The sequence below is a fragment of the Lepisosteus oculatus genome, chromosome 2 (assembly GCF_040954835.1).
Source record: "Lepisosteus oculatus isolate fLepOcu1 chromosome 2, fLepOcu1.hap2, whole genome shotgun sequence".
NCBI classification, from domain to species: domain Eukaryota; kingdom Metazoa; phylum Chordata; class Actinopteri; order Semionotiformes; family Lepisosteidae; genus Lepisosteus; species Lepisosteus oculatus.
The window spans coordinates 61,385,905-61,400,469 of record NC_090697.1 but is presented as its reverse complement, the minus strand read 5'-3'; the positions used below and the strand labels follow the sequence as shown (position 1 = coordinate 61,400,469).

Genomic DNA, 14,565 nt, shown 5'->3' with positions numbered 1-14,565 from the left:
TATTTATTGCTTTTGTTCACCACGTTAGATCGTTACTTTTGGCCCCAGAGGTTTGACTGGTACTCCATAATTCCCAATGAGTTTTCAGTATTCTGCAACATTTGATGGCGTAGGAACTAAAAAGATGTATGGTCTAAACACTTTTATAAGTGTGAATAATGAATCAAATCAGAAAGTGGCCGATAAAAGTGTGAGGATATACTAATCAATACAATTGCTGTGTACAAAAGTACAAGAAATTGATGTCTTTGAAGTACCTTGCATTTGAAACAGTAATTCTTGGTATTTAGAATTCATGCTGATGCCCTGTGCTAAATAGAAGACGGTCTCAACAGACAGTCCTGAAATACCAATCTATGTGAGAAAGAAAGTTAATCTGGTAAGTACACTGACATCGTGGGGACGCACGCAATTCAGATGTTACTGTATCATGGTTGAAATCCAGAACAGAATAGTAAGACCTAAGATCCTGGTGTGTTTAGATGTTTCTTGTCATGAAGCTCAAGAGATGCCTAGGTGCATTCTCTGAATTTTCTATTTTCTTTGAAAACGAATAATGACTCCCGGCAATCATCTTTTGCTCAGGTGCACAACTTGAAAAACAGTTTACGACAAAAAAACTTTTCAAGTCATTTTTGAATTTTAAATAAAACTCTTAAGACTAGTGGCTGGAAGGTTGCCAGTTTAAATCCCACAGCCGGCAGAGGAATCTTACTCTGTTGGGCCCCTGAGCAAGGCCCTTAACCCCGATTACTCCAGGGGCGCCTTAAAAAATGACTGACCCTGCGCTCTGACCCCAACCTTCTCCCTGTCTGTGTGTCTCATGGAGATGTATGTTTTAAAAGACAAATGCCTAATACAGGAAATTGTATTTAATAATTATAATTGCTAATATTTATATAGCGCTTTTCTGGACACTTCACTCAAACCGCTTTACAGGTAACGGGGACTCCCCTCCACTACCACCAATGTGCAGCCCCACCTGGATGATGCGACAGCAGCTATAGTGTGCCAGAACACTCACCACGCTTCAGCTATCAGTGAGGAGAGCAGGGTAATGAAGCCAGTTCATAGATGGGGAATATTAGGAGGCCATGATTGGTAAGGGCTAATGGGAAATTTGGCCAGGACGGCGGGGTTACACCTCTACTCTTTTCAAGAAACCCCCTGGGATTTTTAATGACCACAGAGTCAGGACCTCGGTTTTACGTCTCATCCGAAGGACAGCGCCTGTTTACAGTATAATGTCCCCATCACTATACTGGGGCATTGGGACCCACATGGACCGCAGGGTGAGCGCCCCTGCTGGCCCCACTAACACCTCTTCCAGCAGCAACCTTCAGTGGGTTGCCAGTTGTGAGTTACAGAGTGATATGGCTGCTGGCTATTTGCCCCAGTTGAATAAAAATGTAAGCCCACCAAGCAAATCTAAATTCCAACTGATTTACAATTTGGAAGCTTTCTGCTGACCGGAGGCTTCTTTTAATAAAATATTGCAGATTTCAAGTAACACATTTTTACAGATAACATGGGCTCTCCTGGAGCTTCAGCACTGAAAACAATGGTGTTTACTTTGAAAATTGCTAGATCAATGGTCTTTTCAATTAGGTAGTTGATTCTTAGTTGGAACATAAACCAAGAATGCTCTGGAACAGAAGAACAGAGAAAAAAGACATCCTAGTTATCATCAACACATGTGTATTGGTCTGTGAACTTAGATTTGGTTTGTGAGTTAAAACTTTAATTTAATCAGAACCTTAATCTAGTGTCCCAGTGATATTTCCTGCATAATTTTCTTAAGCTTCAGAAGCTGTACAGCATAGTACAATGGTTAAATCCAATCTTTGTAGGAACAAATGGGAACCCTGAAGGGAATATGCAGGTGTATTCAAATTTACACCCTTAGAGCTGTGCATCCTAGACTGGACATATCATAAGAATTGCAACATCTAAAACAGCTATATAATTTTCATGTTCTTAAAGGATGGACAATTTGTTCAACCACAGGTGAGCTGTTAAATCCAAATTCCATATCAAATATTTAAAACCAGTTAAGGGGGCTGGCAACCCCCCATTTTCAAAAACCCATTTTAAAACCATAGGGTTTGAAGAGGAATGTTTTTTTTTTTACAATGAAAGGGACCTGATTGCTTATTTAGATTATTTTATTTCCTTATCATCATGGAGAAGCAATAAAAATTACAAACAATGCTTGGACGTACAGTAACAAAACAGTGGACTTTAGATCCAATTAAGTTATACCCAGACTTTACAACACACTATCAATACATTATTCCAATATATTTTGTGTTTAGTTCTGGTCCCTATACCTCAGAAATGATATTATAGCCCCAGAAAGAGTTCACAAAAGAGAAGAAAGACTAGTGTAGTCTCGGGAGATTGTAATGTGAAATATTTTTATTCTAGAACATAGGAGACTGAGAAGACAGTTTATCCACGTATATAAAATCATTCAAGCAGGTAGCTGAGTCAGCATGCGTAGGCTGCAAAGGATAAAGTAATAGGTTTATTCCACGCTGACAAGAGAAAAAAGGAAACACAACGTTTCAACTGTGGAGCATTCTTTGGCTGGGGTATATAAAATCATGTTATGTAAACATCTTCAACCCAGGTGGCCATTTCATAATCTGTTATAAAACAAGAACAGGGGTAACTGGAAATAAATAAGGAATTATTTTATGAGAAAATAAATACTTTTCTACACAAAGAGTTGTAGGTGTCAAGAACCAGTTTTCAGTCCAGTAAAACTGTGGACTCCTGATTGAAATGAGTTAGCCACTAAGCTACAAGCAAGAGGGTGAGACCTCCTCTCATTTGTTCTTGCCTCCATTTAAAGACACATGATACAATGAATGTTTGTGCAATATTACCTAAACAGTAAACACTCAAACAGAACTGAACATATAGAAATAAAAATAAATGCAGCACAAATTGGTAATTTTCATGTAGTTTTACATTTTAGTACTGATGTCTGACAAACAAGTAGAGGTTGATCAATAGTTCAGGTGGGTAGCTGCATCAGCATGCGTCGGCTGCAAAGGAACAAGTAATAGGTTTATTCCATGCTGAAAAAAAGAAGAAAGAGAACACAACGTTTCAGCTGTGGAGCATTCTTCAGGTGTGTGAGGTTGATCAATGATCACTGATCAATCGGAAAGCAAACAACAAGTTACACACTAACTGGCCTACTGCTGTTTAGCACTATTGTTTGAACAATAGTCCTCCATTCCATTGTTTTAATACAATGGTGCAGCATCTGTGCTCTCTCTGTATTCCAGTCAAAACCTTTTCCATATTGTTCTAAACAAAATGCTTAACATTTAGCATATGCCCAGATTTATAAAACAAAAAGCAATTGCTTGACTTCCTGGTGATTCATCCCAATCTGCTTTGAGCACTGTATAGGTCAACATCATGACGTACTCTCAGAATTTGAATGTTAAGTCCCCCAAACAAGCGTTTGTGTCCCAAAGATTCATTCACTGTGGATTCTTGTTTCTTGCTGTTCTATATTATACCTTGTCTATGTTGTGGTACTGCAGCTTAGCAAAAAGTTTAACATAACTTTGATAGCATAGCTGCCTTCCACCTACATACTCCACCCCCTTCCAACTTCTGTTTTTTTAAAAAAATATCATGATATTATGGGTGCTTTCTTACCATTTTGGGGTTCAGTTGAGTGGTACCAGTACTACCGCTTTTTATACAAATCACATGGTTTCAGTGATAACGTCCATGCCAGGATAGCACATCATATCTCCACTTATACAGCTGGTAAACTCGGGTAAATACAATACTTCAGTCAAGGCTACAGTGTATGACAAGGACAAGCTTCGCCGTATTTTCAAGCATTTTAAAGTTTTAGAAATTAAAAATACAACTTCACACGGTCTAGTATAATTTGATGAGCACTGTTATCATATTTTTATATATTGGTAATTTATATAATAAAATAATTTAATAAAAAAATCATAACACCTCAATGACTAAAGAACATTTGTTGTTTGTTTTGAGACAATGCGTGTACAACTGTTAAAAGTCAAAATTGTAACGATAAAGGAAAATTACCGAGGTGGTCAACTATTTTTCATAAACATATTTTATTAGTACTCCATGTCGTCTTTTTGCCGAAAAGAAATTCGATCACAGGCATCCGGAATTATCAAACAGCAGGAGCTGAGCAGTTAGTCTCCAGCTGTAAACGCATCGAGGCCAACTAACACCTAAACCATTAACATATGCAGATCTCTGTCTTCCATAACACTCATTTGCGATCTGTCTGCATACAAAGAACCTTTCTGTTCTCATTAGCACCCACTTCCGGTCCGCAGGTAAAAACGTGACGTAGGTAATGGGTCACTTCAGAAGAACTGGGAGAGAAGAAAGGAAAGAAACACTCATGTTTTTCTTTTTCTTGAATAAACATTACTAATATAACATCTGGGTTGTCCTAATTGGAATAATGTGTAGATTTGGTAAGTGATATTTTATTCTCAGTGGTAATTTTTTTTTTAATTTAATAAACGCTCTTCCTGGTAGTAGCAGTGAGCTTAGCCATTAAACAGTTTGAACGCAGTTTAATGATTTGTGTTGTAACATTGTAAAGAGCTGGCAAAGATGATCTTTATGTATTCTTTTAATGTGTTTAACTTGTCCATGTACTAATCACGTTAACGGTTAAAATTGACATGCCTTGTTTCTGCAGTTTTTTATGAAGGCTATTTTACGCACGTTTTTATGCTTGCAAATTCAAAACAACTTCAGAATGAAATAAGAAACAAGTGAATTGCCTGTTTTTTCACAGTGGCTCAGTCTAGGTAGTAAAAATACAGTTAGTTAACTGCATACCAAAGTGGAAAAAACTAAAATAATAGGATGCATGGGGAAAGCTCGGAAATGAAAAAGGCTAGATGTATTCAAATAAAGATTTCTTACGCAACCCTAATAAAGCAGCAGAACGGAGAACATAAGAATCAAACCTGCCTTCGAGCTCCAATGTCTTGGTTCAATAGAATGCCTGATTTCTGACAAAGTAATTGATATAGAGAAGAGTCCATAGATTTGAAATGATACCAACAACACCATAGCGTTCATAAATCATGTACACACAAATCATAAAAAACAGCGAAGTTTATTTTAGAAAATATAACATGCAACATTTTATGTTTGTAACAGAGTTATTGCATAGCTGGGGATTCATCTTTTTTAAAACTCTTAAAATTAAATGTTTTCTTGTTGTTCCTTGTGTTGTCTGATGTGATTCTACCCTACAGCTTTGAATGCTTGAATTCAAAGTCTTTTTACTTAACTTTTCTGTTCACATCGAGGACCTGGGATTTCAAGTCTTGAAGATCTTGGTGACTTCTGGTGTCATCAGAACTTTTTTGGGGGGGAGGGCTGTAGTTGCTTATTCAATTGGACTCTTTTCATGCTTCTTGTGATTGTCAATTCTAGTTGTTTATTTTAGGTGTGGGGTCAATTTACTTATGCTGATGAAGTGGGGAATGCAGGACAGTTATAGTCATAAGATCCCATGTGTCTCTGGGAATTCAGTTTTGACATTGCTACCTTCTGTGTGGAGTTGTAGCATTATACTTAGTAGCATATGCATTAATATCACTATTAGTATTCCTTTGCCAGACACACATTTGACTCAGTCCCACCTGGAGTTTCACAGTGCTGTTTTTCTCAGTAGTTCTCTGTAGTTCTTTGTTTGCCAGAGAAGAGATTTACATAACTGAAATATATGTATGTATGTATAGGTTCAGTTCTCAAGAGCTTACACCCTACCATCTAACTGTCTCATCCTGTCATCTTAGGATTTTTTTTGCATTATTTTAATGTAACCGTTTTAAAATTATGGGAGTATAACAAGTTCTTTCTTTCTTCCCTTGGCCCTCATGGGGGTTGCCTTTTGGTCTAGCAGATTGGTGTCTTGTCTGTGGACAAGACCTGAAGTCTCCAGTCAAAGAAGCTCTAGGTTTGAGTCTTGAGCAGAAATGCAAGTTAATGCATCACTGATAACGCTTCTCTTTTTTTTCAGATAAAAAGAAAGGCCCTCGTCAGCTGATGAGAAAAGGCATCATATTAATATTTGTGGGGCATATAAACTTTATTCTAGCAGCAATTGTCCATGGTAGTGTGCTTCGTCATGTATCGAAACCCAGTGACAAGATCACAACGGAATACACCACCGCTAACATCATTTCTGTGGTGTCAGGATTGCTGGTCAGTATTTTCTTATCGTTGAATCAACCAATCAGTTGCTTTAAAAAAATTATGTAGTGCTTATTTATTGTGAGCTTCTTGCCTAAGTGCCCCAAAACAGTCTCATTATAACAAGGTATAATATTAGTGCATGAAATATAATGGCATTTTAAAGATTTTCAGAACACTAACATTCTAGTGACAGAGCGCAAATTCTTTTAATATACAATAATTTATCTGAAGCAGGTACAATGACAAAGACTAAATATTTTAATGGTTCTATTTGTTGAATTTAAAAGAGGATGAATTCTAGCTAGCAGAGAATTCATCACTAGTCATAAAGAAAATGGGGGAACAAGCATCACAGTGATTTTAAGAAAAGGACAAAGAAACAGTGTAGATAACGGATGTCTTTAAACAAAACTCAAAACACACCTATTTACACAACTGCTGTGTACATGTCAGTCAGTCTCTGCCTTGCAAGCTGTAAAGTGTCCCCAGTGCTGCACAACATATCCAGTCCTGCTTAGTGTTGAGCTCTCTGTTGTGCTAATGCTCTAAGATCATGATTATATTTAGTCTGCTTTTGTGTTATTTCTCTGTTCACGTACTTGTACTGTAGTCCTGCACCTCATTAACGATTTATTCCCATTTTGCACTGTGTAAGTGATTCACCAAGTAATTTAGTTTTAGGTTTGAATATCTAATCTGCAGTAAATAGTTTGTAATCTGGGTTGCTCCCAAAGACACACTGATAGGTTGTAGTAGTTCAGGTGGGTACACACCTGAAGAAGGCTCCACGTCCGAAACGTTGTTTTCTTTCTTCTTTTTTTCAGCATGGAATAAACCTATTACCTGTTCCCTTACACTGATAGGTTGATTGTCTATGTTAATTTGTCTAACCCATGAGGAGCAAGAGTAGAAGTATTGAGACATCCACATAAATAAGATTTAATAACACAAATTGAGTTTCAGTAATTTACTTTTTACAGATTATATAATAATAATAATAATAATGAAATATTGTTAAAGGTAAAGCTGAATGAAATTAAATTGCAGTAAAAAAAGCTTCCATGTTGCTTAAACTTTGAATAGTACATTACTCAATGACCCACTCAGTGATGTGAACTCTTTGAGTTTCAAAATATTTTGAATGCCCTTCTGTAAATAGGTTCAGTTCATTATATCTAAGAATAAGTGATGTAGGTTGAACATTTATTACATTACATATTCAAAACGTTGCATAGGTTTTGTAAGAAAGTGATCTTTTTAACCTTAACTAAAATTATTTTTAACAATTCTTTACAGAGTATAACAACAGGCATTGTTGCTATTCTTGTGTCCCGAAATCTCACAAATTCAAAAATGGTAAGTTTTTTCTTTAGCTATTGTTAGTTTGTAAAAAGTTAGAATGTGGCTTTTAAAGTATTGTAAGAAAAATTAAAAAACACTGTAAATATTTGTTCAAATGTCCACCAGAAACACCAAAAGGAATATAGACTAAAAAAATCCAATCACTGATTATTTTCCCCTGCTAACGCACTTTGTCAAGATTTATTTGTGTATGAATGTGCAGTGTAAAATCTTCTTCATTTTTTTGCAGGTTATGCAAAGTAATGCTTCAGAGTTTATCATTTCACCTCCTTTATCAGAAAATAAGAAAATTGCATTTCAATTCAATTCAACTTTATTGTCATTAAACTTACACAGGTGCATAGTATAATGAAAAGTGTTTCTCATTAGTCACTCAGGTGCAGTATATAAATAGGACAGAAGATAAGACAATAGACAGTAACACAATAGCAATAACAGTAACATGTAATAACATAACATAAAAAAACATGTAATCAAGTTATCAAAACTGTGCAAAATTCCGCAAACAGAGAAAATATAACAGGACAAAAACAGTGCAAGGTTGTTCTTGGAAGAGTGCAAAAATAGTATGGTTAATTAATAAATATTAAATATTATTACAACCAGTACAGTTTTACTGGGCTATCGAGGGGACAGTACAATTGTGGAATAAAATAGTTTGTTGAATTACTTATTTTTTTCCTGTGCCCAAGCAACTGAACTGCTTTATTTTCATATTTGCACTGTAGTTAAGTAAGGCCCTAGTTCATGGTTCATGTTTCACTGTTTATTTTGAAGAAGTCTGCAGGCTTGAGAGATTATGGCCCTTGACCAAATTAGATGGAGAATACCTGGGAAAACATCCAGCACTTTGTGACCTAAAGATGTCAAACAGAAAGGCAAAGAAACCATTAGCATTAAAGAGAGCACACCAGGAATGCACATTACATGACCTGATAGTAATTGTTTCACAATTCAACTTGGAACACAGTGTTAAGATACAGAGTCCCTTAATAGTGGTGCACAATTGGCTGAGGGCCACCAGGGATAAGTTAGCTACACAGGGCTCCATTGGCTCCCACTGAAACCTCACTCCTATCGCTTCACGGACATCTACAGGCTCACGCTGCCTCCTGCAAGTAATGCTGGCCTGTCTGTATGTTGTTGCGCAGCTTGTGATTTGTCAAAAATGGATACTTCAGTTGGTGCATCGGTTTAAAAAACATTTTTTATTCTGCCTATTAGATATAAACGTCATTGCTGTGAGCCAAAATGTAAAGAGACATTCGAGAAATGAGGGGGGTATTATAGTGAATAACTGACAATCCTATACATTTGGAAACAGACTTTAATATTAGCAATTGTCATTTTAATTAACTTGTTTTTGTGCAGAATGTTGCAGCAAGTGCCCTCTGTACTGAAGTTTAAGGAACTATTGCTATTCTCTGTTCTCCATCAGCACGTATGTCTGGTCGTATCATCATTTCTGAACGCGCTGCTGTCTGCTGCATGCTGTGTTGGGCTGCTCCTGGCCATCTCCCTGACCATATCCGGTGGAGGGAAGAACCTGATGTTGGGCTGCAACATGACTGTGCTCCCTGTGAATGTGAAGTCCTCTGCCTTCAATGACTGTCCCTTCGACAGCACACGCATATATGTGAGTCCTTCCATCCACTTTCAGTGGACGAGACTCCAAATGCACAGAAGTGTGATCCTTTGCAGGTTTTATGACAAAGTTGGCAAATCCAACTTTCTAACAAATAGTCTATACTTAAGAGTGTATGCGTTTAATGCCAAGAGCTATATCACCATGCAACTCACAACTGGCAATCTGCTGAAGCTAAGTAGGTGTGAGCCTGGTCAGTACCCGCAAACCTAGAAGACTACCTGGGAAAACTTGCTGCTGGAAGAGGTGTTAGTGGGGCCAGTGGGGGACGCTCACCCTGCGTTCTGTGTGGATCCTAATGTATAGTAAACGAGACATTATGCTGTAAAAAACGTGTCATCCTTTGGATGAGAAATAAAACCAAGGTCCTGACTTTCTGTGGTTATTAAAAATTCCAGATCATTTCTTGAAAAGAGTAGGGCTATAACCCTGGCATCCTGGCCAAATTTCACCCTGGCCTCTTAATAATCTCCACTATCCATTGGCCTCATCGCTCTGTTCTCCTCCCTCCTTGCACATGATAGCTGGTCTGTGGTGAACGTACTGGCACACTTTGGCTAGCATTGCATCATCCAGGTGGGGCTGCACATTGGTGGCGGTTCAGTCCCCATTACCTGTAAAGTGCTTTGAGTGGAGTGTCTACTTTATTATTAGTAGTAGTAGTAGTAATGTTGTTGTTGTTGTTATTGATGAATTTCAGCACCCTGTTTTTAATGCTGAACGTCAGTCAGCTTTGCTTATTCTTGTGATTTCTCCTTTCTTTCTACCTCAGGACACAACACTGGCACTATGGTTTCCCTGCATGCTGATGGCTGCAGTGGAGGCAGGCCTCTCTGTCTGGTGCTTTGTAGTGGGTCTGACCCTTCTTGGCAAGAGCCCCTGTAACCAGAGCTACCTCAGAGAGCAGGTACAACTCTTCCCTTCTGTTTTCCCTTTCACTAGCATACTCATCCATCCATTTTCTGACCGCTTCATCAAATTCAGTGTTGTGGGGGAGCCGGAGTCTATGCCTGCAAACCACGTATGCAGAGCAGTCCATCACAGGGCACACAGACAGGTCCAGTTTTCCCAAGGCAGGAAACCAGAGCACCTGGAGAAAACCCACACGAAACATGGAGAACATACAGATCCCACACATATAGCGCGCCAGGTCTGGAATTGAATCCAGAGCCCCAGTGAGGTTAAAATTTTAGGGGGCCACTATTGGATGGCACTAAATTCTGTAGTTCCTTTCATTTCCCAATTAGAAAACAATATGAGAATTTATGGCATTTTTTTTATGGCATTTTGGTGAAATCACCAAATGTATGTTGTTAATATGAAAGACTCCAAACACACAGAAGTGTGATCCATTACAGGTTTTTTGACAAAGTTGGCAAATCCAGTCCTGGAGATCTATGATAGATTACCCTTTCTTCATTGGTTTACAAACGACGCAAAATGTGAAACACATTTGAGATGTGATCAGTTTAGTAAATTGATTGGTTCAATTAAATCTGCAATGACCAACTGTAATTGGTGAGAGCAACAATGTTGGCTATCTTCATTATTTCTAAACTACTTAATTGAACAAACTACATATCTATGTGATCTAAATATAACTGTTCCAAATGCTTAGAAACTAATTATTTTAGAATTACCTGGATTGTGGCTCTCCAGGACTGGGATTGTCCCACCTGTTTTAAATTCTGATGACAGGGAGAGCAAACAAAGTCAAAGCTGTTTGATATTAAACTGTTCTGAGCAGGAAAATAAGTGGGCTGTGATAAAAGGTCGAGACTACATATAAATCATAAGCAGATGAGAGTAGCACCAGGAAGTATAGTCTTAGGGAGTTTGAGAGAACATCTTAACAATAAGCCACATTATCATAGAATAATGAGAATATAATAACACTGTCACATAGTCAATGATGCTATATGTTTTAATATCATTCTAGAATAGAGGCATTTTAATATTATGACAAATTGAAAAAAGTGCTATGTTTGGCTATAGATTTGTATTATTGTTTTTCCTTTATTACACAGAAACACAGTTCTATCTTTGGTGGACTTTTTGAAGTTTTCATATTAAATCATGTGGAGTTTGTGTGATCCAATTTTTGTAGACTATCAGTGTTAAAGATTGCCAAGTAACATGTTGAGTTTTTATTTACCCAAACCCTTACATTACTAACAAAGTTATCTAGCTTGCGGATATTTAGCCATTGTTTGTATATACGTAGTATTTATAGTATTTTGCAGTGTGGAAGATAGGCTTGAGGAATTCTTTGTATATTGGACCATTGCATGAACCAAGGATTATCATGCACTGCCTGGTACGTTTGTTTTCCCATGCAGCTAGAGGCAGCAGCTCTGGCTAGCCGAGAAGGAGAATGCCCAGACTGCAGTCCACTGGCACACCAGCTCATTGCACATGGCGATGGCTACGCTTAAAGGGGAACGATGGTAAGTTATGACTGAATCGACAGCCCTATTCACCTGCTGCAACTTAAAATTATATTACTTTGAACAAATTTACTACAACATGAAGTGTCTTTTGTACCTGCAAAATGTTTTTTGAGACAATAGCCAGTGGGTGGTTTTACATGAATTGCTAACTACCTCCAAAAGGCAATTTTTAAATATGGTGGTACCAATTTTAAAATATTAATATTTATATGATTTATGTGTTGTATGAACTTCATTCTGCTCTGTAAATATATTTTAATGGTTTAATATTAAATTAATGATTGTGACTTCGAAAGACATTTTTATTCGTATATACGAATAATATGATGGGAGAAACTAAATGTGCTGTAATGCAGCAAATAATGTAGGGTAAACCTGTGTAAAATTATTTTCTATTAGATATCAGCAGTTCAAAACTGGACTTAATTAACAGGATTTTATGGTGGAACCTATACAGAGGCACACAATTGACAAAGGACATTTAGAATTGGGATGGTCCTGAGTCTACCTCAGCTTTCTTAGCTGAATCAGTAGCTTACCAGACATGTGGATTCATGTTAATTTGAATAAAGGGGCCATCTGTCAATATCAACACTTATTCTGTTGATTTACCGGTGTGTAAAATGGTGACAGGAAACATTTTGGTCCCTTTCTTGTACAAGAGCTGTCGTGATAAAGAAGAGTTAATCAACAACTGGCAGTTCCAAAATGGGATGAAATATAAAAATAGGCAGTTTTGAATCTGAGAAATGAAAAAAATATCTGTTCCTTTATCATTTTTAAAGTTGTCATTATTGCTATGACATCTTTAAAATGTTTATCAATGGATTGTACTATAAAGGTTAGTTAACTACCTTTTTTCTACATTCTAGACATTTTAGATTTTTCAGCGCTCACTTTGTCTTGAAAAACAAATGCTTTTGGGAGACTTTTGCTTGGTAATCTTGTTTGTCTCATATAAGTAAAAATATTTGATTATTCATTATTTCACTCCATTCTTTGCAGGTTCTTTGTGGAGTAAAAACTGAGGAACAAACATGAGAAATCTGATGTGCTCACATTCAATAACGGACTACAGTGGCAACAGCAGTGATTACTTTATTTCTAAGTTCTTGTTCCTCAGGAGGATTGCCTTTTAAAGATACTTGAAACCATAATTTGATTTATCTTTTTGAAATGTGATTTTTTTATTTTTATTTTGTACACAAAATTTATTTTCTCAGCCTTTGTGCCAGCATGAAGGAAATGTATCTGCAACTTTCAAATTGGGTGCTGCTGGATCATCTGGCTTTTTACATCCTATAAGTCTGCAAGGGAGCAGTACAACTGGAGGGCTAAGGTGTCAATGGTGGGACTTGAGGCATACATAATTGATAACACTGCAAGCTTACAGGGACATGGCCAGACACAGGGGTTAATGCTGCTTGGTGGGCTGAGCAAATCCTGGCCAACTACAGAACCAAGTCTTGCTGGTGCCTAACTAATCATCACCCATTAGGAATTTCCAATCACGATCTTAGCTGAACAAGTGATTTCTAAAAGAATGCCAAGTAAAAGCCCTTAAGAACTAGAACTAGAGCTTCACAATTGTTTTAAATATTACTTACAATGATGAATCAAACTGGAAAGAAAACATTTCAATTTTTGATTTTGCACATTCTCCTTCCTCCGAGGATTCTCCGAGGAGGTTATATGAAAAACACTCCAGGATTTCAAGTGAGTGTCCTGTGTTAGCTCGTTTTAATAAATTATCTCTCTTCTATCCAACTTTGGATTATTTTTTCTTTGCTTTATGGAAGTAAGAAATGTTAGTGAAATATCTTAGATAAGCACACAATCTCTTGCATTCCTTTTTTTTGTGATCATTGTCCAGTCACAGAATGCTTTGTCATGGAAGCTTTTTAAAACTACCTGTGTGATCTCAGATCTTCGTCACTACAAAGGGTTTGTACCTCAGAAAAAAAGTTATCTTCCCATGGTTTTCATAGTTCACTTTGGTTGTGCCTTAAGATTAATCTTTCTTAATTAATGTAACATGAGATGATGAGACAAAAATTTTTTTGTTTCTGATCAGTAAGTCTGCTATTGTAACTCTGAGGCATCTTCAAAAACATCAAACGGAGCTGAAAGATCTTGTAAAACTTCTAAAACTACTGCAGAATGTTGTCAAATTTCTGTAGGACATAGAAACTGAAAGTCAAAATACTTGCCTAATTTATATTTGAGAAGCACGTTTTACATCACATATTTAATGCACTGAGACTGTAGTACCAGATATGAAGCATGTTGAGTAATTCCTGCTCCTTTAATGCCAGTGTTGCCTTTTGGAAATGTACATCTGTTTAGCTTTAGGTTCTATTTGTTTATAAATGGCGTAATTTCTTTTTTATTCAGAACTTATTCATTTTCATTGAGGTAGCAGTGATTGTTTAACACTGAATTTAGGAATTTAGTCCAGAAATTGAGAAAATATAACATTTTGTGTATTTTTATCATTTATCAAAATAAGAAGTGGTATTTCATGCAGGTAACTTTAAACATTTCTTATGTACATTCACATTTCTTATTAAGCAAGTTCTTGATGATTATACTTAAAGAATATATCTTCAATATTACTGGAACGCTTTTAAAAATGTCTAACAATGCTTCACAGTTTGTTCTGCATTATTGACCTAAATTTAAATTGATTTTTTTAAGTTGTTAATCATAATTGAGTTTGTAATACTGTGTATTAAAAAAATAAAATTCACTATTGTATTTTTCCACAGCCTTTTGTCACTGTAGTAGTATACTGTACAACATCACAAACTTTTGGATAAATAAATCTTCAGTAAACCCATGTTTTAATAAAGAAACAGTTTAGAATGT

General features: G+C 36.7%; 1 protein-coding gene across 1 annotated transcript; it reads left to right on the top strand.

Annotated features, from left to right (window-relative positions):
* The first annotated feature begins 4,337 nt into the window (after positions 1-4,337).
* Positions 4,338-14,565, top strand: krtcap3 (keratinocyte associated protein 3). Its single transcript, XM_015344809.2, has 7 exons — positions 4,338-4,496; positions 6,065-6,249; positions 7,537-7,596; positions 9,041-9,238; positions 10,020-10,154; positions 11,587-11,694; positions 12,703-14,565. The coding sequence occupies exons 1-6, from the start codon at positions 4,484-4,486 to the stop codon at positions 11,680-11,682; spliced, it is 687 nt and encodes a 228-aa protein (XP_015200295.1). The 5' UTR covers positions 4,338-4,483; the 3' UTR covers positions 11,683-11,694; positions 12,703-14,565.